We start from the raw sequence: 27,821 nt of genomic DNA, 5'->3' as shown, positions 1-27,821 counted from the left end.
CTTTAGTATATTGCTAAAAAGTTTTTTTTTACTCGGGAAGGTCAAAGGTCACCACCGTCAGATGAAAAAAATATATATATATTCCCTCTCTCCCCCCTCTCTCTGTCTCTCTCTTCATATTTTTCGTAATGATCTCTTGCAGATCATTTTTTTTTTTGTTACCACAAATCAGGAAGTAAAAGAGAGAGAGAAGAGAAGGGAGAGAGGAAAGAGAGAGAGAGAGAGAGAAAATTATTTTTAATGGAAATTCGATAATGCAAAAAAAAAATCGTGATTGAGTTTTCACATCCGGTCATTTTTTTTTTTATTACCGGTAATTTTTTTTTTTTCTTATAACTGTTTATATTACTTCGAATTTAAATTTCTTCTTCTTCTTTAACGTTTTCACATCATTTAAAATTGAACATTTCGTTTTCCTACTGAATATTGACTAGTTACACGTTTTTTTTTTTAAAATATAAGTCATAGAGATAATAAACGGGGAAAGAAAGTGTTTCATATCATTGTTACATTACATCGTATATAAATTATAAGACGTCGATCTATCGGGTCAGATTTTTAGATTTTTTATCATTATCATTATCATTATTATAAAAAGTGATTGACCGATTTACAAATAACAACAGATTTTGTTATTATTATTATCATTATTACATAAGTCGGAAAATGTTTAATAATAATAATAATAATATTGGGGCGTTTGTTTATGTTTAATGATAATTTGTTATGTTGTCCCCGGTCGAATCGATCGTGGCCTGTTGTTCTAGATTTAAATCGATATTAGGTTCGGGAATGCGTGAACGTGTGTTTGTTTATTTATTTGTTTGTTTGTTTGTTTGTTTGTTGACCCGTGCGTGCGTATGTGTTGCATCGATAGGAATGCAGATCCGATTCTTTTTTTTTGCGTAATTTTTTATTACTTAATAAATTTTTTTGCTTAGTTTCGAATTGAAGAAAACAAAAAAAAAAAAAAAAAAATTTTTTTTTTTCTAATTACACGTCGATTATTTTCGTTTAATTTTTTAACTGTAAATCGTTTTTTTTTTTTATTATTGATCGGTATGTGTCGGTTAAAACCACGTAATATGTATATGATGAAATTTAAATAAATTTTTTTCAAACGGAAATGATTTTTCTTGTAAAAAGAGACATTCACTCGTTGCGGTGAACTGAAAGTGTAAGAGAGAAAGAAAACAAAATGGCGGCGAATATAATAAGTAATTAATGACGAGTTATAAATAATAATGAAAATTTGATTTTTATTGTCGTTTTTTTTTTTTTTTTTATTTTATTCTTGTACGATAATAATAATAATAGAATCATTCATTCTTTTTGGATTTGATGATTTGTATGATGATTAAAAAGGAAAAAAAAAATTTTTTTTTGTTGTCCTCAAGCTTAAGAATTTTTAACAACTTAATGATGGAACGCAAAAAAAAAAAAATCCGTTCGATGGGATATTTTAAAAAAAAACAAGTTTCAACGGTTTGTTAAATTTTTTTTCTTTTTCAAAAAACGTGGCTTCAGGGGTTTTTTTTTTTTTAAAATCAAACATAATTATGTTTAACATGGTGACATCAATTTAAAGTGTTTCATGGTCGCACGTACATTTTTATTTATTTATTAACCTCTGGACTCTTTGATTTGTAATGTTGGTAACTTTATTATTAACGTTTCCGTTATTGATCTCTCATTAAAGTACGAGAAAAAAAAACTAAAAAAAAAAAAAAAAATTCGAAAGGAAGAAAAATGTCTGATGACACGATGCCGTACTTCCGTCGTACTCGATTTAAATTTTTTTTTTTAATTATTTTTTTTTTTACGAAAAAAAAATTTTTTATATTTTTGGCGGGAAAATTTAAAATTTTATGTATATTTTTTGGCGGGAAAATTTTGAAATTTTATCTTATAATTTTTAATTTTTTTTTGGCGGGAAAATTTTAAAATTTTATCTTACATTTTATTTTTTTTTTGGCGGGAAAATTTTGAAATTTTATCTTATAATTTTTAATTTTTTTTTGGCGGGAAAATTTTAAAATTTTATCTTACATTTTATTTTTTTTTTGGCGGGAAAATTTTGAAATTTTATCTTACATTTTTTAATTTTTTTTTTTTGGCGGGAAAATTTAAAATTTTACCTTATAATTTTTAATTTTTTTTTTGGCGGGAAAAATTTGAAATTTTTTTTTACATTTTTTTATTTTTTTTTTGGCGGGAAAATTTGAATTTTTTTTTTTTTTACAGTTTAAACGTGTCACTAACTTAGTTTTTTTATCTTTTTTCTTTTCGATATAAAAAAAAGAAAAAAAATTTTTTTTCGATTTTTTTTTTCTCTTTCTCCCTTTCTCTCTCTCTGTCTCTCTCTCTCTCTCTCTCTCTCTCTTTTTTTTTATTACCGAGTAATACAGTTTACTTTTTAATCGATTTTTAATTAATAATAATAACAACTCTAGAGTAATAATTATTCCATATGTTTTTTTTAAATCAATATAATTTATATAATTTTTTTTTTTTTTATCAGAAACGATAAGAAAAGAGAAAAAATTCCAAAATCCACCCTTTTATGTAAAAAAAAAAAAAAAAAAAAAACTTGTTGATAACCTGAGGCTTATTATTGTCAAAGGTTATTTTTAATAATTAACGTTTTTTTTAAAAGTAAATAAATAAATAAATAAACGCGTTTACCTTGATTATGTTCATTTTTTTTTTGCCTAACAGTTTATCAATTAATTGTTTTTTAAAAAGTAGCAGAAGAAAAGAGAGAGAGAGGAGAAGGAGAAGGAGGAGGAGGGGGGAGGGGGAAGGGAGAAAGAGGTTTTTTAAATAAGACGCAATTTCTTTTAATTCTTTTTTTAATAAAAAAAAATTTTTTTACACACGCCAGAATAATTTAAACAATAAGAAACGGAAAAAAAAGTCATAGAGATAAATTTTTCTTTAACCACGTCAAATAATAATTTTATTATTAATTAAATTACTCACGATCGATGAGAAAATAAAATAAAAAATAATACATTTAAAAAAAAAATCGTATGAAAATATTTAACCTTTGACTTATTTATTAAAAAATTTTTAATTAAGTAATAACTTTCTTTAATAATTTTTGTTGTTGTTGTTGTTGTTACTTAATAACGATTAAAAAAAAAAAAATTACGTAAAATACGAGTTTTATAAAAGAAAAAAAAAAAAAAAAAGTTTTTGATCCAGTTTAACGTTTAAATTTTTTGTTTTCAGATGGAAACTTTCTAACGTATGAAAGATCAAAGGAAAATTACACCGACCTTAACCCATTCAGGTAATAAAAATAATCAGTCGTGGTTTTAACTTTTTTTTTTTTTTTTTTTTTTGTTTCTTCAACACCCATTAATTAATTAAACTCTTTTTTTTTCTTTTATTCATACGTTTTAAAACTAATTAAAAAAGACAAGTCATTTTTTTTCTTCTTCCAATTCGTGATTCTAAATACACGACCGAAAACTTTTTATTTAAAAAAAAAAAAAAAATATTGACAATTGTTTTATAAAAAGATTTTTTTTTAAGGGAATATTTGATCGATTTAAAAAAAAAAAAAATATTTTTCGGGTTTTGAACCTTCCCCTTTTTCTCCCCGCCCACGCACCCGCACTCCCCACCCCCACGTTTTCGAAGGAAAAAAAGATGAAATCAAACGTGAAGCGAGATTGAAAAATAAAGAAAAAAAAAAAATTTATTGTCGAAGATGAATGTAGCGAACGAACGTGAAATAGAATTTAAAACGGGGTAAAAAAAAAAAAAAAAAAAAAAAAATAGGTTCGGTTTTTTTTCTTCCTCCTTTTCAGGTACAAAAAAAAAATGTATAAATCGACCTTTCCCAAGGACGTTAAAAGATGAAAAGATGAAAAAAAAAGAACCAGGTTATGCAGTTTCGATTCATTTAAAAATGAAAAATGTTTTCGAGCTGAGTTTATAAGGTATATATAAATTCTTTTGACACGGTTTCTGCTACTACTTCTTTCCCCTCTCCCTTCCCTCTTCCTCTTCCTTCCTCTCCATCCTCCTCCTCTCTCCCTATTCGATTCAGATTTGTATTATTTATTCTATGACCTCGTTTTTATAACGTTTTTAAATGATTAAATGATGATAAATTATTAACATTATTATTATTATTATTTGTACGTGGCAGATGAATTTTTTTTTTGTAACAAAACAATCGAAATTTCAAGAACTAAAAAGAAAAAAAAATTTATCCATTCGACGAGGTAATGAATACTTTTAATAAAAAAAAAAAAAAGTTGAATCGAGTCTCTCGAGTACGTTAGTTCGTAGCATCCTCATCAAAAGATCAAAAACCTCCTCATCAATCTTACCAGGTTCCACGTCTCTCTTTTCTCTCTCTCTCTTTCTCTTTCTTTTTCTCTCTTTCTCTTTTTTCTTTCCATAGAGCAAAATGCCAAGAGGTCGAGGACAACTGACCGTCCTTCACCTTGACATCTCATCGCATAAGACTACAAAAACATTTTTTTTTTTTTTTTTTTTTTTGATTATTCAAACGTGTCAATAGAAATTTTATTACACGCCTTTTTTTTTTTTTATCATTAATAACGCACCGGTTTTATTTTAAAGTTGGTTAACGTTCGACGTGTGTCATAGAGTAGTAGTAGTAGTAGTTTAAAAAAAATATTTTTTGTCTTCTGCTACTTTCCGTGTTATTATTATTTTTCACGTCGAATCATGTTTACGTAGCGCGGAAATAAAAAAGTTTTTAACCTAAAAAAAAAAATACAAAAAAAAAAAAAATTAAAAAAAAAAAATAATTAAATAATCGGAATTTTTTACTTTAAATTTTTTTTTTCTCTCTCTCCTGTTTTGATATGTAAAAATTTTTACTCGGAAAATAAAATCCGGTATTTCAGGTACGCAATATAACAACAACAACAACAACAAAAGTTTTTTTTTTTACGTTAAATTAATAATAATGATAATTTAAATATTTTCTTTGGTATTTTGTGTTGTTATTATTATTACGTTAAAAACGGGAAATATCGTACCTTGTTTTTTTCGGTTATAAATTTTCGAAACTTTTATTTTAAAAAAATTTTATCGTTAATTTTTGATCGTACCTCGATTTGAACCTCCCTACCCCCCCCTCCCCTAAAGTGTTTTTTTTTTTTACTTTATTCACGTTTAATTAAAATTTATTTTTACTCATCCCCCTTTTTTAAGATTCTTACCTGAATTTTTGATTTTAAAACCCAATGTTTTTAAATTGATAAAAATTACTTGGAGGGGATAATGAGAGGGAGGATAAAGGGGGGAAGGGGGAGGAAGAAGCAGAAGATTTTTATTTAAATCCCCCCAAAAAAAAAAAAATGCAATTTTACATCTATCTCTTGACGTAATTTTTTTTTTTTTTTTTATCTTTTTTATCCTTTATACGTCACTGATCATTGTACGTTTAACCTGTAAAATTTTTAAATATTTTTTTAAATATTTTGGTATGCGAATTATTTTTAGGTACGTACCTGAATGCGGTTTATTTTTTTTTTCTTCTTCTTAAATTCAAAAAAGTTTTTTTTTTTTTTTAAAAAAAATTGAGAGTAAATTATTTTTTTCTCACCTTTTTTTTTAAAAAAAAAATATTTTTAAGGTTATCTTTTGGAAATAATAATGATAATAATAATAAGGATAATATTTAGGGTTTATTTTATGGGTATCTTAAATAACAAAAAAAATAATCATCAATCAAAAAAAGTTTTCAAAAGTTAGAAAATTGATTGTCAGATTTTGTCAGGTTTCAATTGACTTTTGTACGACCTTTGATGTTTAAATTTGTTTTTATTATTATAAAATACCTGAATTTTTAAAGTTTGTGTGTGCGTGTGCGAGTGCGTGTGTGCGTAATAAGAAAAGTATGTGAAATATTTTTTTTTAAATCGTTTGCCCCCCCCCCCTTATTTATTTATTTATTTTTTTTCAAATTGCACACCTGCAAATATTTGTTTACACGTATGAAACGTCGCGCGGCCATCTGTTGTTGTAAATTGGTACCAAAACAATTTTATTTTAAAGTATCCCCGATAGATGTCTCTGATTTTAATAAAAATTTTTATTAGTTTTTCAATTTGTCCTCTGATCTCAATCAAACCGTTAAATAAAATCGTAATCACGTTTTCAAAATGGATTCGGAAAAAAATTTCAACGGATATAAAATACGTTAATTCAAATCATTTTAAACTTTATCCGTTTTGAAATATTATTTAGAGATTTTAACCGAAGGATTTAACGTTTATGTAAATTGTTAAATGAAAGAATAACCGTTTGAACTTTTAATAAAAGGGTGCTTGCTGCTTAGATAGCACATAGGTCCAAACGGGCCTGTGGGGTATGGTTATCAAGACATATCCAGCACGTAATTTTTGTACCTGTAGGGCTGTTGACTGCCAATATGCATCGACGCCCTCGTAATCGACCTCAATGATAATAATCTCTTATACCTTTCGCACTTTCCACGTGTACCTGGCAATTACAATTTAATTATCGGGTGAGTAGGTTCTTTTTTTGGCAATCGGGTTGCTAATTATTATCCCCCCTGGAAGGTGTTAACTTCATCCCATCGTAACCTTTAAAAATAATAATAATAATAATAATAAATGTTATTATTCGACTCGAAATTTTCCTTATAATTAAGAAGGTTTAAAAGGTCAAAGTGTTAAACGAATTTTTTTAACCTTTTCCGAAAAAATTGTTTTTTTTTTTTCATGGAAGTATAAATAATAATAATAATAATAATATAAATTTTTCTTTTTATTTTAGTGAAATTGATAAAATGGATTCATAGCAACGTTTCATTTATATTTAAACATATATATTTATGTGATATCAATTGAAAAAAAAAAATTGACCATGCCTGGAACGGAAAGACGACATAGCACATCATCCGAGGATGCTAATGCTCCACCACCATTAAGACAAGTATGTACCGATTTTTCTTTTTCTTCTCCTTACCTCCCCCTCCCCTCTCTCCCTCCCTCCCCTCCTCCCCTCTTTACGATCTTTTTGTTAATAAATGATATGTTATCAACAGTTGTCTCAAGACGGTACGGAAATAATACCAACGAGAATGTCTAAAGTGACGACACCGAAACCTGCTTCAAATCCGTTACAATTCATCAAAACGGGTCCGTGCGATTTGTACAAGGCGGCACAAGAGCAAATAAAAAAGGTTGAAGAAATAAAAAAAGTTGAAAAAGTCAAAGATGACTCCGAGGATTGGCAATCGGTGAGTTTAGAATTAAAATAACAATGATATCAATCAAATCAGTAATAACCTATGCTAATGATACGTTATTGGTGGAATCGAAAACAACAAACAAACAAACAAACAAACAAAAATAATCAAAACAATATCGTGATAAAAAATTAATTTATTGATTTATCGATTTAAGTTATTGATTGATTTGCGATCATCGTCGAGAGTCGTGAGTTGTTAATTTTTTTTTTTTTTGTTTTATTTAGAATTTGGACAATTGGAAATGTAGCAGAAGAAAACGACAGGAACATATTATCGAAAGAGTTGTCGAAGTTAAAAAATTCGAATTGGAAGAACCGGATAGAAATAGGAGAAGAAGTAAAACATTTAACGAAATGATAGAAGAAAGGTAAAAAAAAACAAAATCATTATCGATAATATAAAATTACGTGGTAATATCATTATTATTATCATTATCATTATCATATTTTAGAAATTCGAAAGGTGGATTGAGAAAAATGAGTATATTGTCGTATTCCGAAGAGGATTCAAACGATTTGAGCGATCTTGGTTTGTCGAGTAATAAAGAAAAACCCGGTGGAGGGGATTTTTCCAACAATCAGGTAACAAACAACAAACGTTTTAACGAATTTAACGAATTTCAAATTTGACAACTCACGTTTTTTTATTTATTTATTTAAAAATCAGAACGGTTCGAACAGTTTTCACGAAGAAAGGGAAGAACCCGTTGTAACAAATACAAACGGTCATAATTCGACAACATACGACGAAGGATCGTCAACTCCGGCAACAATATCATCACCCGAACCGGAAGAATACACGTACGAAAGAGCAATACAAGGTTACATGAATTTTGCAAATAAAGCAAAAGTCAAAACGACAAACGATAAGAGTGGTGGGGGTGGCGGTGGAGGTGGTAACACGAACGGAAACGTTAATTTTAAAATAAGTTCTATGAAAAAAGAACCCGGAACGAAAATCGGTGAAAAATTATCCGAACTCGAACAGATACGATTGAGAAGCAAATCGACAAACGACATTAGCGGTGGTTGTTCTTCGGATCCATCAAAACAATTACCAAAAGTCGACGTACTCAAAAGGCGTTCGCTTTTCGAAAACGTAGACGGAACGGATTCGAAAACCAACGAAAAAACATCGAAAGAATTTCCCGTGACGAAATCAATCAAAGAAAGATTGTCCAATTTGGAAAAGAATAAAGAGGAAGAAGGAGAAGAAATCAATTCGAAAACGAATCGTTCGTCCGTGGAAGTAACACCCCTCATAAAAGAAACGATATTGAATTTGGAAAAGCAAAAATCCATCGTGGAATGTTCGATGGAAAAAAATCGACTTTCCACGGATGAAATTCCATCTCAAGTGTCCATTCGCGAAAGATTAAACACTTTGGAAAAACAACAAAACGACAAAGATGGTATTATAACGAAAAATAAAATAATAACGACCGAAGAAGTCGGACCGGTTTCTATAAAAAAAATCGTGGCGGATTTTGACGTGGCAACAACAACAACGCCGACAACGACCACGACGACGAAAGAAATAACGGGAAAATTAACACCGGAAAGAGATGCGGGATTCAAAGAAAAATTAGAAACTTTTAAACAAACGGAAAAAATTCAAAATAATCACGTTGTAAATAATAATAATAATAATAATCAACAGCAACAAGAGGATTCTTCCAAATCAAAATTCGAACATTTGGATATTGATAATAATAATAAGGATAAATCGAAAACGGAAATGAATTCGAAAATCGTTCAAAATCACGGACAAGAACAACCGACGACCGTTCAACCCGATGACAAGGATTACAAAACAACAATGGCGGAAACTGTAAGTTCACAAAAAGGACAACAACCCTCTTGTACAGATACGGTGAAGGTGAATAATAATAATAATAATAATAATCAAATTAACCAAGAGACTGATAATAATAATTTTAAGGGTGTAAAAATGGCGGAGGGAAATTTTAACAACACAGCCGTGGGGATGGGTTCTCCATCTGATATTTCAAAAATAACCAACAATAGAACGTCTTCGTCACAAACTGACGTCACAAATTCATCACAGATGATGACGATGATGGAAAAATCAAATCCTTCGGATGTTTCTAACACGATCGTCACGCAAATATGCCTTCCCGATAATTCCCGTCCTAGATTTAACATATCCGTTTCCTTAAATTCGATATCTCGTACAATCGATGACGATAATAATCGTATGACGAACGCGTATTACAATAACGATATAAAGACAAACGAAACGAAAGAACTGACAAATAAATACAATCACCACACGACGACGACGACAGGTACGACGAGGAATAGAGTAAGAAAACTCACACCCATGATAACAAATCCAAAAATGTCAACGTCATCTCTATTGAAAACCGTTTGCGAATTGCAAATAATAGAAGAAAGTGAAAATATAGATCGTGACGTTTGCAACCACGATGGGAACAAAGGGAAAAATGTCGGAGATCATCAAAACATGGTGTCGCCATCTAAAAAACAAAACATATCCGGGGATTTCTATGAGGGTGATAACGAAGTTCAGGTACGCGTTCGTGCAAATAGACAAAGAGAGAGATTTTTTTAATACTTTTTTTTTTTTTTTTTTTGCATGAATTATTTCGATTTAAAAAAACAATCCTTTTATCCCCTCTCTCTCTCTCTCTCTCTCTTCCTCCTTTTACTTCATTATTTCTTTCTTTGTTTGTTCGACGAAAACAATTTTCCGCCATTTTCTTTGATTTCTCCTTTGGAGATTAACATGCATGCGGGTTTGGTTATTATAATTTATTATCAATTTAACGTTTTCGATGCGTTTGGTTGTGTGTGTGGGTGGGTGTGTGCGGGTGTGTTTGCATGTTTTGGTGCCACGTCAATCGATAATTATTATTATTATTATTTTGCAGTTAAAATTTTTTGAATTATTAAAAAAAATAATTAATTTATTAACGAATTTTTTTTTTCTTTTTGTTCTTTTTGTTGTTTCTTCTTATCAATTATTTCTATTTCCGGTTTGAATGAAATCACTGATAAGAAGATAAAAAAATTTTTTTTTTTTTTTTTTTTTTTTGTTACCCCCCCATGTAATTATTATTATTAATTGATACATAATTTGAAATAAAATTTACATTTTATAGCCGTACATTTACATTTTTTATTCTTCGTCGATAGTTTATTATATTTATTAATTAATAACGATTGTGATTTAATTATTAATAATAATAATAATGATAATGATAATAATAATCATTTTAGGAGTTAGAATAGATTTTTAGGATTTAAAAAAAAAAAAAAAACAAAAATTATTTAGTTGTGATATAATTTTATTATTATTTTCGATTGATCGATGAATCGATAGATTGTTACATTATCGATTGAATATAATTAATTTTAATAAATATATATATTGTAAAAAATATTAATAATAATTAAAATAATAATAATAATTTTTATTAAAAATTTATTATTAATTTATTTACTAAAAAAAATATTTAAATAAAAAATTGATTGGGTGATAAAAACGTAGGTAAAATTTATTAATTAATTTTAAATAATTAATTAGATGTAGAATAGTTTTATGTAGTGGTTATAAATGCTTTTTATATGTTAGCTAGTGCCACGTCACAAAATTTTAACATCATTATTTAAAAATAATTAATAATTTTTGTACAAGGGATTTTGTTCAAGGGTGGTTTAGGGATCAAGGTTTGGTCAAATTTTTATAAAAAAAAAACTAACAAAAAATTTTTTCACTAATTCCACGTTTCTCTCTCTCTCTCTCTCTCTCTCTCTCTCTCTCTCTCTCTCTCTCTTTCTTTCTATTTTAAGGAATCGTGAAAAGAGCAAAAAAAAAAAAAAAAAAAAAAACTTATTTTCCTATCGCTTATTAATAAATAACCTTCGATAAGAAAATTTTTTGCAAAAAATTATCATCATATCTTTCAAAGCAAGAGAAATGATAATGATAATAACAATAATAATAATAATAATAATAATAATAATGAAAAGGGAAAAGCTTTGTAAATAAATTCGTTATCGTTATCACTTTAATTATTATTGTAATTTTTTTATTTTTTGTCAGAACGTATTAGTAAACGATATGATAACAAACGTCGATAAAGAAGATGTAGAAGATGTAGGAGAAGAAGAATTTCAAGATGATTTAAAAGAAGATTCTATCATGTACACGGATGAAAATATTGATGAAGTCCTCGGAAAAGATGAGGATGATGACGAATTAGAAACAATGGTAGATGATGAATTACAATCGGAATCCCAAACGGAAGAAGATAAAATAAAAAAAGAATTGGATATATTTACACCGAAAGAACATTCGGATGTTATACTACCGTTGAAACCGGAAATCATGGATAAATCCATTTCCGTTATTGGTAATTACGAAAATGTTTACATAACCAATCAGGTACGTTTTTCTTTTCCTTTTTTCTTAATCGACCTGTTTTAATTTTAAAAAAAAAAAATTAATTTATTTGGTTTTAATGGGAAGGTTCCAGAACTAAGCATGTCACCTGATTCTGATATAATATATGCCACAATGGGTTTTCCACTTGGTACCAGGCCGTCTATCGAACCACCTAAAGAAAAACCCCCACCACCGCCTTTGGAACTAAGCGATGATGAATCCAACAAACCTGAATTACCACCTAAACCATCTTTAAGACGATTGGATTCGACAAAACGTATAAAAAAAGAAATTCGTAAAAAAAGATCAGATTTTTTGGGTATCGAAGGTTCGAACGATGATAGTTACTTAGAACCAGGTCAGATTAATAATAATAATGATGGTGTTGTTGTCGAGAGAGAATGTAAATTTTAACGTTTTTTTTTTTTAATTAATGTTAGAAATCTACGTGTCTCCTCCACCGGACATGATGACGTTTTTACAAGAAGAAAGAAGATTGGAACAACAATTGTATCGTCAATCGATATGTTCAGAAAGCGATTCGAATCACGAAACGGCAGAAAGTCGAGATTCCGGCGTGGAATTAGATCGCGGACATGTTGATGATATATGTTGGTCAAAACCGGATGTTATGTCTGAACCACACAGTCGTCAAAACAGCGAGGTATTCATCGATAATAACAAAAATTTCTGAAATTAAATTCTGAACAATATTTTTTCTATTATATTCGATATATTTTAGACGTTCGGAAACACGAGCATCACTTCCGAGGAAGATGAAATACTTAAAAAGGAAAGAGAAATAATCGAAGTTTTGGAAAAAGAAGAACAATGGCGATACGGTAATAAAAATTCACACAATCCTGAACAAAACGACATAGGTATGAAAACAACCTTAATTATAATAATAATGATGATGATGATGATGATGGTGGTAGACACAATGATGATGATGATGGTACAATTAAATGAGTTTTTTTTTTTTCATTTTACGCAGGTGAAAAATTAGCAGTTAAATTAAGACAATTAGAACAGGAAAAAATGCAATTGGAAAGAGAAAGAGCAGAAGAAGAAGATAGAAGGAAAGCAGAAGAATCAGCAAGACGACAAAACGAACAAAGATTAATTGCTAAACAACAAGAATTACGAGAGCAAGAGGTAAAATCATTATTATTATTATTCTAATTTTTTTTTAACGAATAATAAAATTTGCATGGCTCGTTATTTACACGTATACGTAATAATAATAATAATACTTATTATTATTATTATTATTATTTTAACGAATAAAATAAAATAAATTAATAATAATGTGGGAAACTAATTACGGAAACTAATTTTTTTAATTACGATTAAAAATTTCTTTTCTATTTTTTCGTTGTCGTTGTCGTTGTTGTCGTTGTCATAGAGAAAGAAAACGATTCTTTATAAACAAATCGAGTTTATCGTTTCTATGAAATTTTTTTTTGTTTTTCTTTTTAGCCGTCGAATTTTGTGAAAATTTTGGATAATTAGGTATTTAATATAATTAATTTTAATTTGTTTTTTTTTATTTGTTTGTTGTAATTAAATCAAATTTTTTTTAGCGGTAGTTCGCCTATTATCATTATTATTTATTTTTTGAACGTGTTAGAAAGTAAATTAATGCTTTATCCGTTATAAATAAATGAAAGAAAGGAAAAAATCATAGAGTAAATAAATAATTTTTTTTTTTTTTATTTAAATTTTCATATAATAAGTTTTTATATTGTTTTTCTATCTATCTCTTTCTCTCTCTTTCTCTCTTTTTCTGTACTATGACGATCTTTTTTTTTTTTTGTTTGTTTAAACCAAAAAAAAGAAAATGGCTTCCATGTATATAAGGCTTTTTTGTTTTAACTTTCTTTTCAGAATTCAAAATCTCTCTCTAACATGGATTCTGCTCTCGACCAGGTGAGGATAAACTCATTATCTAATTAATTATTAATTTTTGGTGTCTTCTTCTTCTCCTTCTTCTTCTTCTTCTTTTGTAGTTATCGTCTAATTACACGTCTCTATAATTAACTTTACTTTTGTTTGTTTGTTTGTTTTTTTTTATTATTTGCTTGTTTGTTTTTATTCTGTTTGTTTGTATTGTATTTAAATAGATTAGTTTATTTTTTATAAATGCTTTCTATTTTTTTTTTCTTCTTCTTATCGTTTTCCATCTTATCCATTTTGTGTGTTTTGTGAATTTTTTTCTGTTTGTTTAAATTTGAATTGTTTGTTTTTAGGAAGCTCTTCGTTTCGAACGCGAACGCCTTCACAAAGAACAAGAACATTTGGAAAGATGTCGGCAAAATTTAATGAAACAACAACAACAACAACAGCAGCAACAACAAAATCCCGATACGAACGTACATCACAGAAGCAACAGTTCATCTCATTGGGACACACCCTCCAACCGTCACTCCTTGCAAGAAGTCCCTATCGGGGTACCATTATTGGACGTACCTCGTCATTCCATGCAAGACGTATCCCAACCGCCACAATATCAATCCCACATGAGTTCCGGTTACAGGTATTCTCTCCCTGATTTACAACAGAGAGAACAACCCGCGAGATCCTCTCGTCCTCCACCACCTCCAATCCCTCCTGCCAAACCCATAAGATCCCTTTCTCAAGATCCGTGGGGAAGAGAAGCGAACATACGAAACAGTAGAATACCCTCGGCCGATAACATACCGTTAAAAATAGAAACCTCGACGAAATTGAGGCACGGGTCTTCGGTACCTGCAATCAATTTAAATCACGGAGCTCAACAAATGACGAGATCCACCCTTCAAGCTCTTAGTGCTGCTCCAAGATCTCGTATTATAAGTAACGAAAATTGGATGCAGCCAAAGAGGAAAGTAGATGCTCCAAAATCAAATTATAATTATCAGCATTGGTTAATTCAGGTGAGATTCTCCCTCTTAACCCCCCCGTCCCCCGCACCCCGCCCAACATTTTCCTTTTAATATTTTTTTTATTTTTCCGTTCTCGCAGGAAGCGGAACATAGAAGGATTTTAGAACACCAACAAAAAGTCGCATCGCAACAACTTCAATCGAAAAATTCATCGACATTACCTTTATTTAACGGACAACAATCGGGGGGAAATTATGGGGGTTCACCTCCGAGTCATCACACTGTCGGACTTCCCATATCTCCCCCTCCACAACCCGTACAAAATCAAAAATGGGTTGTTTCCCCCTTAAGAATCGACAAACCATTACCGGATGCAGTCATACAAACATTAACGCAAAGAGTTCAAAACAGAGAATCTAAAACCCCGCCCAGAAGAAGGTAAAAAATAATAATAATAATAATTTTGTCGTCTTTATAATTTCAAAAAAAATCGATTAATCGATATATTTTTAAAGAGTCGAAAATTCTGGAACTTCACTTCCGAATAAAATAACACAATCAGAAAATGTTTCGTCGATAAACCCATCCGGACAACAACAACAACAACAACAATCTCAGGAAAGAATGTTGAGCGTAAGCGGAAAGAAAAAATGTTCTCATTGCAACGAAGAATTAGGTAAGTGTGAGAGAGAGAGAGAGAGAGGGGGGGGGAGCCCCTCTCCCCACGCTCGCTTCTCTTAATTAAAAAAGAAAATTTTCTTGTTCAGGTCGAGGTGCAGCCATGATAATCGAAAGTTTAAGATTATTTTATCACATCGATTGTTTTAAATGTTGCGTCTGCCACGTGCAATTGGGAGATGGTCTCATGGGTACCGACGTACGCGTTCGTAATAATAAACTTCATTGCCATAATTGTTATTCGAGTGATGACGGTAAACATTTTTTTTTTTTTTTTCTCTTTTTATTTAATGCATGCCCCATCATCACCAATGATACCAACAAAATAACGTGGAAGGAGAAAAACGAAACAAATTTTTATTTTCACTCTCCCTTTCGCTTCCGTCCCCGTCTTCGTCCCCGTCCCATACATATTATTACTTTTATCTACTTCCACGTTATTAATCAATAAATAAATAAATAATAATAATAATTATTAATAATGTTTTTCTTTTTGTTTTTTTTTTTTTGGTTTGTAGGTGTGAAGTTTAGTTGTGTTTGAAAACATTTTTATTATCGATTTAAAAACCCTCCGGACGACGAGAGAGTTTTCATTTTCCTTTTTTTTTTCTGTTTTTAAGTGATTAATAAAAAAATTTTTTTTTTGTTTAACCGAAAAGCAAAAAAAGTTTCTGTGGGTTTGTTGTGTTGTGTTGTGTTATGTTGTTGTGTTGTTTTATTATTATTATTTTGTATATTATTCGAAAAAATTGTTGATATGGACAAACAAAAAGAAAATGTTTTTTTTTTTTTTTTTTTTTATTTTACACACGCCTTACATATAAATAATTTGTTTTATATTAATATTAATAATAATAATAATAATATATAGTTGTACTTATATAATAATAATAATAATAATAATATATCGTTAATTTTTATTTTTACCTTTTTTTTTTTAAATATTTTTCACTCGTACCTATTTTGTTTTTTTGTTGTTATTGGACGCCATTTTTTTTCCCCCGAGAAATTTGGGGGTGGATAATACATAAATAAAGGTACGTATAAAAAATATATCATGTTTTTATTATTATTATTATTATTATTGTGGTAAAAAAAAAAAAAAACTCGAAGGGTAACGAAAAGGTAAAAATTTCTTTCAGAAAGAAGAAAAGATGATGATGATGATGATAATGAGGCAACACCGGAAGTACGTATGATTCGTTACGAAGATGAAGATGATGATGATAATGATGAAATGGTAAAGTTAAAAAATTTCATTCAAAATGATAATGATAATGATGATTTTTTATCAAAAGAATTATTTTTATGCGATGATGAAAACATTCCCGAATGGTTTAATAAATTTTATACATTTTATTGTAAAAACGAAAAAAAGAAAAATTTATTTTATAACGAATTAATATTGAAATTAATCAATTACGAAATCGATAAATTTGAATTAATAAAAAATATCATCGATCTTTTAAAAATTTGATTGATTTGTTTCTCAACAAATGGGGGAGAAAATGTCGGCCATTTTTTTTTTTTTTAATTTTATTTATATAAAAAAAATTCGTATCGATAATATATATAAATATTTATTTAATAAAATTTGTTTAAACGGTTAAATTATTCTCTCTCTTTCTCTCTCTCTCTCTCTCTCTCTAAAATATACTAAAAATAATTTAGAAAAAAAAAAATCACTTTGAAATTGGAAAACGAAAAACCGTTAAAAATCATTAATTAAATTAAGTTTTTTTATTTATTTATTTATTTTTTTTTTTTGGCAGTTGGCAATTCGACCAAGGAATCCTCGTATCGTAAAAAATTTTTTTTTTTTTAGTTTTTATTATTTAATCGTTGCGAAAGGAAACGTACAATTTTTTTTACAAAAAAAAATCGTTTCAAATGAATTTTTGAAAAAAAAAAAAAAAAAAATGGGTAACGCGAATAAAAAAATTGAAAAAATTAATAATGATGGTGACGTAATAAAAAATAATGATGACGTAACCAAATCTCAAGATCGTTTGAGTTCCGAATCGGATGAGGAGGATGAAAGTGAAAATAGCGAACTGGAAATTATTGATGACGAAACGGATGAAGGAAATGAGTCCTTAGGGAGATTTCGTAGAGATGTTAAATATCCTCCCAATTCCAGGTTTGTTTCTTTTTTTTTTATTACCCCTTCCCTCCCCCTTCTCCCTTTTAATAAAAATTATTATTATTATTTTCACTCATAATCGCGAAGACAATTCGTCTTAATGTTTGTCGGATTGTTTTTCAGAACATTTATTCCAGGTTTCTATACGATTCCTAAGGAATAAATGCTTGAATATAAGTGATGCTGCATGCCTGACGAATAGGTTTTATAACCTATGACATGACAACAATTCTTGTAAGTCTCACTGAGACCATCTTATTCGATGGAAAAGAGTTATCTCCTGTACTCCTGGGCTCCAGTGACTGACATCTCTGGAATAATAACCAGGAACAGGAGAAGTGAGATAAGTGGCTCAGTGTCAACAATAGAACAAGATCTGCCTTTTGGTCTTTATCTTGTTCTCATTTTGCTTTATTACAATTATGAATCAGTTATCATATAAATTTTTCCTCAGAACTATTTCAATACTTAATTTTCCCACAATTTTCCCTCATGCATTCCATCTTTAATGCATGCACAGTACACAAATTACAATTTTGTACCTAAAAAACTTAAGTAATCTAATGTTACTAATATATAGTATAATATAATAGTAATAATTAATAATATTATAGTAATATATTAAGTAATTAAGACAGTTGAATTTTTCTTATCTTAACTGAAATTTTACACTAAAAATATGGTAAAATACGCCAAGATGTATCAGGCAAACATAAGAAAATGGTGGTTGTAAAATAACATACAATGAATGTTTACACTTATAATCAGGAGTACAAATAAAAAACAAATAATGTAAAAAATTAATTATATTACAATAAAGTAGACTAAATAATAAAACTTTTGATGTATATAACTTATAACTAAATTATTAAATAAAACTATGGAAATCAATGAAATAAGTTGACATGACGTAACTGTATGTCAACTCATGTAATTAATTTTAACCGTTGTTATTATTATTATTATTGTCACTTTTAAACACGACAAGATTTTTATTTGTCGACATTTATTCCAAGTCTCTCTACCCGATTCCTTAGGGAATAAATGCTCGAATTTCGGTGGTGCTATTTATAATATTTTCCGAAGAATGTGGGCCGTTCCACATAGTGCGATTTCCTGGATGGTTTCTTCTTTTAAATTTCCTTTTATTGAATGTGGTGGCATGGCTCCCAGTGCTGCTCCCACGATGACCGGAATAGTTTCTGTTTTGACTCCCCACATCCTGGGTATATCAACTTTTTGCTCGCTTCTTTGGCTGTGGTATTTTTTTCTGCCGGCACGGATACTTCAATCAGGTTACACCATTTTTCCACATGATGCTTCTCAGGATGATATCCGGTTTGTTGGCTGGCACAGTTCTGTCGGTGTGAATTTGTTGATCATACAGAACTGTGCATGAACCTACTGTTGTAACCGGGCTTGGAATGTGGTTGTACCACTCCTTGGATTATCCATCACATATTCTACAAGTCCTTTTGATGGGATTCTATATATTTTCCCATTCCAATTATGGCATTCTGGTATGCCGCTTATTATTATTATTATTATTATTATTATAATGACGACAATTCGTCCTGATGTTTGTCGGAGCTTTTTCAACATATATTCCAGGTTTCTACCCTTCTACCTTTCTGATGTATCAGAAAAACATAAGACCCCAAGAGGTATAAAGTAAAATAAAATAAAAAATGAATAAAAATAAAATAAAATGCAACATTGGGTTCCCGCTTAAAATAAAATGTGTGCCAGGTAAAATATACAAGGTCGTCCTACTTAGCGTAAACAGTAAACAAGGTCGACCTTGGTTGAAAAAACGTGGCCATGAAAATTTTCACAAAATTAAATTTTAAAACTGGTGGCCTTGAATTCAAGGTCGACCTTGGTTGACAAATCGTGACCATGAAAATTTTCACAAAATCGAAATGTAAAACTAATGGCCTTGGATTCAAGGTCGACCTACTTTAGAATAAATCGTAAACGTTGGATTTTCGCGGTCATTTTTAACTTGATTTTTAATCGAACATTTTTTTTCCGATGTATCCGTAAAACATAAGATCCGAGGAGGTTTTTTAATAAAAAATAAAATGGAACAGTGAATTTTCCCTTAAAATCAGGAGTACAAAATAAAAAACAAATATTTAATATTAAAAAAAATAATTATATTACAATAAATTAGGCTAAATTACAAAACTTTTGATACATACATAACTTCTTATAACTAAATCACTAAATAAAATTATTAAAAATTAATTTAATAAGTTGACATGATGTAAACGCATGTCAACTTAATCAATTTTAATTATTATTATTATGGTCACTTTTAAACACGACAAGGCTCTTATTTGTCGGGGTTTTTAAGTATTTATCCCAGGTTTCTACCCGATTCCTTAGGGACAAATACTCGAATTTCGGTGGTGCTATTTATAATATTTTCCGAAGAATGTGGGCCGTCCCACATAGTGCGATTTCCTGGATGGTTTCTTCTTTTAGGTTCTTCAAAATCTTCTTTAAATTTCCTTTTATTGAATGTGGCATGGCTCCCAATGCTCCCACGATGACCGGAATCGTTTCAGTTTTTGTTCCCCACATCCTGGTTATTTCAATTTCCAAATTTCTATATTTTAGCCTTTTGTCTGCTTCTTTGGCTGTCTCGTGTTTTTTTCTGCCGGCACGGATACCTCAATTAATTTACACCATTTTTCCGCATTATGCCTGAGGATGATATCCGGTTTGTTGGCTGGCACAGTTCTGTCAGTTTGGATTTGTTGATCATACAGAACTGTGCATGGGTCTACTGTCGTAACCGGGCTTGGAATGTGGTTGTACCACTTCTTGGGTAATCCATCCATTCCATATTCTCGGCATATATTCCAGTGGAGATATTGACATATTTTATTGTACCTTTCTAAGTATTCATGTTTTGCCAGTATGGGACAACCGGAAATTAAATGATCGATGGTTTCCGATTGAGATTGGCAAATTCGGCACTTGTCATCTTGGCGGACTTTGAGAATTACTTTCTCATAGTTATGGGTCCGCAATGCCTGATCTTGAGCCGCTGTAATAAACGCTTCCGTTTCAATTTTAAGTTTTCCACGTCGTAGCTAATTGTGCGTGCTCTTCTTATTAATATCTTCGGCATTTATTCTTTTTAGATATTACCCATGCAACTTTTTCTGTTCCCATTTGCCTTTTAATTTCTTCTGAGATTGGGCTTTGCTATCATAAGTTGCAAGTTGCCCTTCTTCCATTATCTCGTTTTCTTTATTTTCTTTGACGATTTGTTTTGCTCTTTTCAGTACTCCTTTTTTTTTAATTTTTTCTTCTGCATGTATAACTTGGGCTAAGATAGGGTCCTCTTGATGAGATTCCATGTATTTTCCCATTCCAATAATGGCATCCCGGTATGCCGCTTCTATTTGTCGTAATCCTCTTACTCCATCTTTCCTGCTGACGTACAATCTATCCACATCAGCTTTTGGATGTAACGCACCATTCATGGTTAATATTTTCCTTGTTCTTCGGTCCAGGTGCGTGATTTCTTCTTTCGTCCAGTCTACGAGGCCAAAACTGTATTCTATTACTGGATCTGGTAATGTGCCGCTTGGCGTTTAACTTATTTCTTCCATTCAGTTCCGACTGTAATATAAGCCTCAATCTTTTAAATATTCTTTCTTCAATCGCGGCTTGACCCCAAAATTTTCTTCAATCCCCAGATATTTGTATGTTGATCCAGGGTCCAATTCTTTAGGCAGTGGAAGTTGGCGAACCTCGTGCTGCTAGAAAAACCGGGTAGGGACCCGTCGACGCCCGGCGCTTATCGGCCGATTTGCCTTCTCGACGTGGAGGGCAAGTTGTTCGAGCGCGTCGTCGCGTCGCGGATAATCGGTCACATGGGGGCGGACGGAGGGAGGAACGATCTCTCTCCGAATCAATACGGCTTCCGGGCGGGCCGTTCGACCATCGACGCGCTCGTTCGAGTCCGGGACGCCATAAAGGATGCTCTGCGCCGGGGCGGAGTTGCGATCGCGGTTTCGATCGACGTGAAGAACGCGTTCAATTCGGTTCCGTGGTCGGCGATACGGGACGGGCTGGTGGCGAAGTCCGTGCCCGATTACCTCGTTTCAGTGATAGGGTCCTTCCTCTCGGAGAGGAAGATTTCGTACGAGAAGCCGGACGGAACGACGGAAACGGCGGACGTTTTCTGCGGCGTGCCCCAGGGGTCGGTCCTCGGACCGCTCCTCTGGAATATCGCCTACGACTGCGTCCTCACCCGGACCGTCCTTCCCGAAGGTTGCTCTCTCGTCTGTTACGCGGACGACACCCTGCTCCTCGCGACCGGTCGCGGGTGGGCGGAGGTCCGGGATCGTGCGGAAGCGGGACTGGACGCGACGGTGGAGGTCATTCGGAGCATCGGACTCCGGGTGTCTCTGCCGAAAACGGAAGCCTGCGGATTCCACCGTCTGAGGAATCGGCTTCCCAACGGCCTGGCACTGTCGTCTGGGGGAGTGAGGATCGGGGTGGGGAGGACGCTGGGGTACCTGGGGGTCACCTTCGACTCGGGTCTCACTTTCGGGCAACACCTCGCGCTCCTCGGACCGAAGATCCGAGCCGCGAGCGCATCGTTAGGGCGTCTGATGCCGAACCTGCGGGGTCCGCGGGCGAGGGTCAGGCGATTGTACGCGTCGGTCGTTCACTCCGTGGCCCTGTACGGAGCACCGGTGTGGGCCGAATCGGTGGCGGCGTCGCGGCCGCTTCGCGAGAGGGCGATCCAACTCCAAAAGGCGTCTCTGAACAAGGTGGTGACGGCGTACAGGGACGTGGCGGCGGAGGTGGCTTGCCTTCTGTCGGGAACTTCCCCGCACGATCTCCTCGCGATGGAGAGACTCGTCCTCTACCGCGAGCGGGGTCGCGGGGGGCCGAGGAGAGCCCGATTCCGCAGGGAACTTCGCGATCGCACGGTCCGAGCGTGGCAGGCGCGGTTCGTCGACGGGCGCAGGCGTTACGGGGGGGAAATCATAGAGGTTCTTGGTCCCCGAATGGGGGACTGGGTGGGGCGGGGTCACGGAAACTTGACTTATCGTCTCGCTCAGGTCCTCACGGGCCACGGAGTGTTCGGCTCGTACTTGGCGCGCATCGGGAGAGAGGCGACGACGGAGTGTTGGTTTTGCGGTGCGCCCGAGGACGACGTCGAGCACACGGTCGCGAAATGTCCCGCGTGGGACGATCACAGGCAGCGGCTGGTCGGCATCGTCGGACCCGACTTGTCGATCCGCGGCCTCGTGACTGCATTGCTTCGCGGACCCCGGGAATGGTTCGCCGTTTCGCGATTTTTAGAAGCGGTCCTGCGGGCGAAAGAGGACCACGAACGGGAACGCGAAAAGTCCGGAGTTCGTCGTCGCATGCTCCGGGCGAGTAGGTTTAAGGATAGGTTAGAGGATAGGTTACAAAATAGGATTAAGGCTAGGTCTAAGGTTAGGTTAAGGTCTCTAAATCCCGCTGATGAAGAAGGCGAGGAGGAGGAAGAGGAAGAAGAGATGGCGGAAGGAGCTGATCCAGGTCTTCGTCATCGGCCGTGGGAAAGGAAGCGTCGTCGTCGGAACGAGGAGAAAGAGGAAGAAGAAGAAGGAGAGGACGGCGACGAGCGCGAGCTTCGTCGTCGGTAAGTCTTCTTTACAATTTCTAGGAGGTCGGCGGTCCCGGTCGATCTCCTCTGTCTATCTTGCCCCCCGCTTATTCCTCATTACCCGTTAGGAGAGAATGTGGTCAACAAAAGTCTTCTCTTTCTTCTTTAATTTACCCTTTTGCTAAGGTGGCGAAGTTTTAGTCTATCCCCCCCCGCCCCGGTCGCGTTCTCTGGAAGCAGGCGCGCTTTCATCCCTTTCCCCCGCAGCGAAGAACCGGAGGACATTCCCGAAAGGGATTGCCGAACGTCCTGGGACATACGTCTTCATCTTCGAGGCGGAGACGGAACGAAGATTAGGGCGGATCTGTTGGGGAGCAACAGATAATCGTGTGGAACGGTAACGTTCTGGCTTACCGGAGAGGGGAGACTGAAATGTAGGTTCTACTCCCACGAGCGTCTCCCCCCCCCTCTTCACATAAGCCACGCTATTGCGACATGCCCAGGAGTTTTAGTGGGTATGGGTTCCCGGTGAGGCTTTCTTTCGAACCATACCGATCCCCACACTCTCTCCTTTATAAGGAGGGGTTAGTGCGTAACTGCATTTCTCCTGGGTCATCAAAAAAAAAAAAAAGGGTCTAATTCTTTAATAAGTTCTTCTTCGGAGTCTTCTATATTTTCCTTCCGTTTTAACTTTCCTCTGACAATATAAACTTTTGCACATTTTTCCAAACCAAATTTCATGTTGATGTAAGAGGAAAAAGTTTGAACCATCCTTAGCATTTTATTTAACTCCTCTTCATTTTTTGCATAAATTTTTAAGTCATCCATATACAGCATATGGGTGATTTTCCTGCCTCCCGGTACCAACTCATATCCTTCAGTCGCAGAAGTATAACTCCCATTTCAGCCTCAACCTCAACCCTTCTCTGACAGCAGGAATCATCAGATCTGAACTCACAAAGGTGAGAGCAGATTCCCCTCTGGCATAGGCAGTTGCAGAGATCCATTCCACCCAATTGTGATACTCCCCTCAACCATGTGGGAGGCATTCCCGAGGTATCACTTTCGGTCTTGCCTCCCATAATTACACATGTACATATACATACATAATTTAATACAGTATTCATGTTAGAGTGAATTCATATTCAGATAAATGAGAAACATTTGATCTTTCTGCGACTATCCTACGATAATCCCAACAGTGAAAATTTCTTTCGTCTAATTGAAGATATTTTGTGCAAAGGTTTAATTCTTTGTTCCAATCAGGTTTGGGTAAATTGTCCAATATCCATATTCTATGATGCCAACTACCATATGATTTTGGATTTACTCTCAGGCACTGTTCTGTCAATTGTAAATCTTTTTCCAATAGTTTTTGATAACTTTCCAAATCCTCGTCGTTTTTAAACGACAAAAATATTTCTCTTCTATAATTCCATAATGTTATTATATCCGGATTTCCTGTTAATAAATTACCGGTGAGATTTAAACCTTCTTCGTCGTGAATTTGTGAAGAACGAATGTTTTTTATGAATATTTGATTCATTATTTTTTTAAATTCTATTGCCTTTTTCTGTTTCTCTTGCCTTGCGATTTCTTTTTGTTCTTCTGTCGTTCTCACTTTGACTCTTCCGTGCATTTTGTAATTTCTTTAAAAACAAATTTTACGATTTTATTTGAAATTAGTACGGGAAAAATTACTCACAGTTTGAAATAGTAAAAATAATAGTAATATATGTAAACAACCATAGACATCAATTTAAACTTAATTATATCGATGGTAAATAAAGTGTCATTAGAAAAATGTATTTCACTTTAACGTGGAACTTATAAAAATATGGAAGCTTTTAACGTAGCCAATACATGAATATTTTCGTTAAATAATTTGTTTTATGTAAATTATTGGGTTGGCCAGTAAGTAACTGCGCATTTTACCACCAGATAGTTTGTCCGGTTTTCTGAGTACGTTTACGTTTATGTACAAACATGAACTTTTGGTATGTTATTACTTGGTTCCTTCTGTAACATTCAGTACCAAAATTTCATTGAATTCTTAAATAGTGCGCGAGCAAAAGACATTTAAACATGGGGAGCCAAAGCGAGCATATCCTCCACATTTTGCTTTTTTATTTCTGAAAGGGTGTTAATGCTTCACAAGCCAATAAAAAGTTGTGGGCCGTGTAGGGGGATGAAACCTTAATAGAACGGCAGTGTCAAAACTGGTTTGCGAAATTCCGTTCTGGAGATTTTCCTTTGAAAAATGAGGAGCGCTCCGGGCGTCCATTGGAGGTTAATGATGAGCAAATAAAGGCCCTCATTGATTATGATCGGCATAGTTCGGCTAAGGACGTTGTAAAGAAGCTAGATGAGTCACATACGTGCGTCAAAAACCGTCTGCAACGTCTTGGGTACCAAAAGAAGCTTGATGCGTTACTTTGGGGAACGTTAGTTAACGAGGCAACTTGGTCTTTGTGATATGCTTCTTAAACGCAATGCGAATGACCCTTTTTTGAAAGAATGGTCACCAGAGATGAAAAGTGGGTTGTTTATGATGACTTTTTGAGAAAAAGATCCTGGTCTAGGCAAGGAAGCAGGCACCTTAGAACTTCTAAGGGTGACATTCACCAAAAAAGTTATTGTTATCATTTTGGTGGGCTTACGAAGGCATAGTCAACTTTGAGCTGCTGCCACGAAGTCAGACCATAAATTCAGAGGTTTACATTCTACAATGGACAAATTTAAATGATACCATCCAAGAAAAACGATTGAAGCTAGCCAATAGCAAAGGAATTGTCTTTCACCATCATAATGCCAGGCCCTCCCCATCTTTAGCCACTGGACAAAAACTACTGGAGCTAGGTTGGGATGTTTTGCTGCACCCTTCATATAGTCCCAAAGTAGCTCAAAATAATTATCATTTTTTCCAATCCCTAAAAAATTTTTTGAACGGACAAAAATTCCAAAACGACAATAAGGTCAAAACTGCATTGGACCAGTTTTTTGCTCCTAAAACTAAAGAGTTTTATGAAAAAAGGAAAATGATACTACCCAAAAAATTTCAAAAGGTCACCAATAATAATGGACATTAAAAAAAAACTTGAAAAACAGCAAAAATTAGAAGCGGAACAGAAACGACGTCAAAAACATCAGGTAAAAATAAACGGATGTTCGTGATATAATTGAGAACGTTTTCATAAAAAAATTTTTAATTATTTTTTTTTTTTTTTGTTTTAAAAAGGAATATTTGGCTGCTGTGCTGCAACATTCGAAAGATTTCAAAGAGCATCACCGTAATAATTTGGCCAAAGTGGCAAGGTTAAACAAAGCCGTATTGAATTATCATGCGAACGCGGAAAAAGAGCAGAAGAAAGAACAGGAAAGAATCGAAAAAGAACGTATGAGACGTTTAATGGCCGAAGACGAAGAAGGTTACAGGTAGGTTGAGCGAGAGAGATAGAAAACAATTCAAAAAGTTTAATTTAGTTATAATGAATGTTTTTCCTTTTTCTTTTTTTTTTTTTCTAGAAAATTAATCGATCAGAAAAAAGATAAACGTTTGGCTTTTCTTCTCTCTCAAACCGATGAATACATTAGCAATCTTACAGAAATGGTTAAACAGCATTAATGTTTTGTTAACAACGTACGAATACGTCATAAAAGGCAAAGGAGTGTTGGCAAAGGTAACTTGTCTTGAGGACATTAAAATAATTTATTAATTTCTCTGTCTCTCTCTCTCTCTCTTCTCTCTTCTCTCTTTCTCTCTTTCTCTCTTTCTCTCTTTCTCTCTTTCTCTCTTTCTCTCTTTCTCTCTTTCTCTCTTTCTCTCTTTCTCTCTTTCTCTCTCTCTCTCTCTCTCTCTCTCTCTCTCTCTCTCTCTCTCTCTCTCTCTCTCTCTCTCTCTCTCTCTCTCTCTCTCTCTCTCTCTCTCACGTGTTTAACTTTTGGTTTTTTTGTTGGTTTTAGCGATGGAAGAATTCTCAGCGAACCTTTCATGAAATTACCATCTAAAAATAAATTACCGGATTATTACGACATAATAAAAAAACCTTTGGATATAAAGAAAATATTTAACAGGATAGAAGATGGAAAAGTAAGCTGGGGGGGTGGGAAGGGGTGGAAATGGAAAAAAAAGGGGGGAAAGGTTTCATTCTCACTCTTGTCGTTGTTGTTTCAGTATTCGGATTTTGACGATTTGGAAAAGGATTTCACTCAAATGTGTAAAAATGCTCAAATATACAACGAAGAAGCTTCTCTCATACACGAAGATTCGATCGTACTTCAATCCGTGTTTACGAACGCGAGACAAAGATTGGAACAGGATGCGGAAACGGATGAGGATAAAGGTGATGATGAAAGAATCGCTTAAAAAAGGATTTTTGTTCGTCGAATTTTATTTATTTTGGATTTTTTAAATTTTCAGACGGTGGAGACGAGGATGGAAATTCCGAATCGGAATCCGTTAGAATGAAAATAAAAATAAAAAGTGGAAAAGGAGGAAGAGGAGGTGAGGGAATAGGAAGCACGAGAAGGAGGAAAATTCAACCAAAGTACACGAATAGCGATGACGAAGACGAAGATGATTGATTGGAAAGAGGAAAAAAGAAGAAGAAGGAGGAGGAGGGAGAGGAGGAAAAGGAGGAGGAAAAAGAAGAAACAAAAAGGAAAAGAAAAGGAATAGGAAGAAGAAAATAGATATTGCATAAAATTACATGTTGAATAATTATGGGAAAAAAAAGACATAAAAAAAATTTAATTTTAATAAAAATATAATTTATTATTGTGAATTAAAATTTTTCTTTTTTTTTT

The 27,821-nt window shown here is 33.4% G+C and overlaps 2 protein-coding genes across 2 annotated transcripts; both read left to right on the top strand.

Moving 5' to 3' along the window:
* Positions 1-6,882: 6,882 nt before the first annotated feature.
* Positions 6,883-17,898, top strand: Phum_PHUM589170 (uncharacterized protein; the record flags this gene model as incomplete). The annotated part of the gene is made up of 18 exons (XM_002432474.1): positions 6,883-6,951; positions 7,064-7,258; positions 7,534-7,637; positions 7,722-7,851; positions 7,937-8,899; positions 8,930-9,148; positions 9,212-9,823; positions 11,360-11,701; positions 11,786-12,059; positions 12,142-12,365; positions 12,444-12,582; positions 12,699-12,859; positions 13,954-14,619; positions 14,708-15,006; positions 15,084-15,244; positions 15,336-15,500; positions 17,251-17,386; positions 17,844-17,898. 18 exons carry the CDS (start codon positions 6,883-6,885, stop codon positions 17,896-17,898), a joined length of 4,914 nt encoding a protein of 1,637 aa, XP_002432519.1.
* An 8,195-nt stretch (positions 17,899-26,093) lies between these two features.
* Positions 26,094-27,599, top strand: Phum_PHUM589160 (uncharacterized protein; the record flags this gene model as incomplete). The annotated part of the gene is made up of 7 exons (XM_002432473.1): positions 26,094-26,165; positions 26,254-26,450; positions 26,541-26,625; positions 26,676-26,695; positions 26,979-27,105; positions 27,190-27,358; positions 27,436-27,599. The coding sequence occupies 7 exons, from the start codon at positions 26,094-26,096 to the stop codon at positions 27,597-27,599; spliced, it is 834 nt and encodes a 277-aa protein (XP_002432518.1).
* Between the last annotated feature and the right edge of the window lie 222 nt (positions 27,600-27,821).

The sequence above is a fragment of the Pediculus humanus genome, genomic scaffold (assembly GCF_000006295.1).
Source record: "Pediculus humanus corporis 1103172108312 genomic scaffold, whole genome shotgun sequence".
Taxonomy (NCBI): Eukaryota; Metazoa; Arthropoda; class Insecta; order Psocodea; family Pediculidae; genus Pediculus; species Pediculus humanus.
Note: the sequence above shows the minus strand (reverse complement) of the source record. Positions and strands in the feature narration are given on the sequence as shown.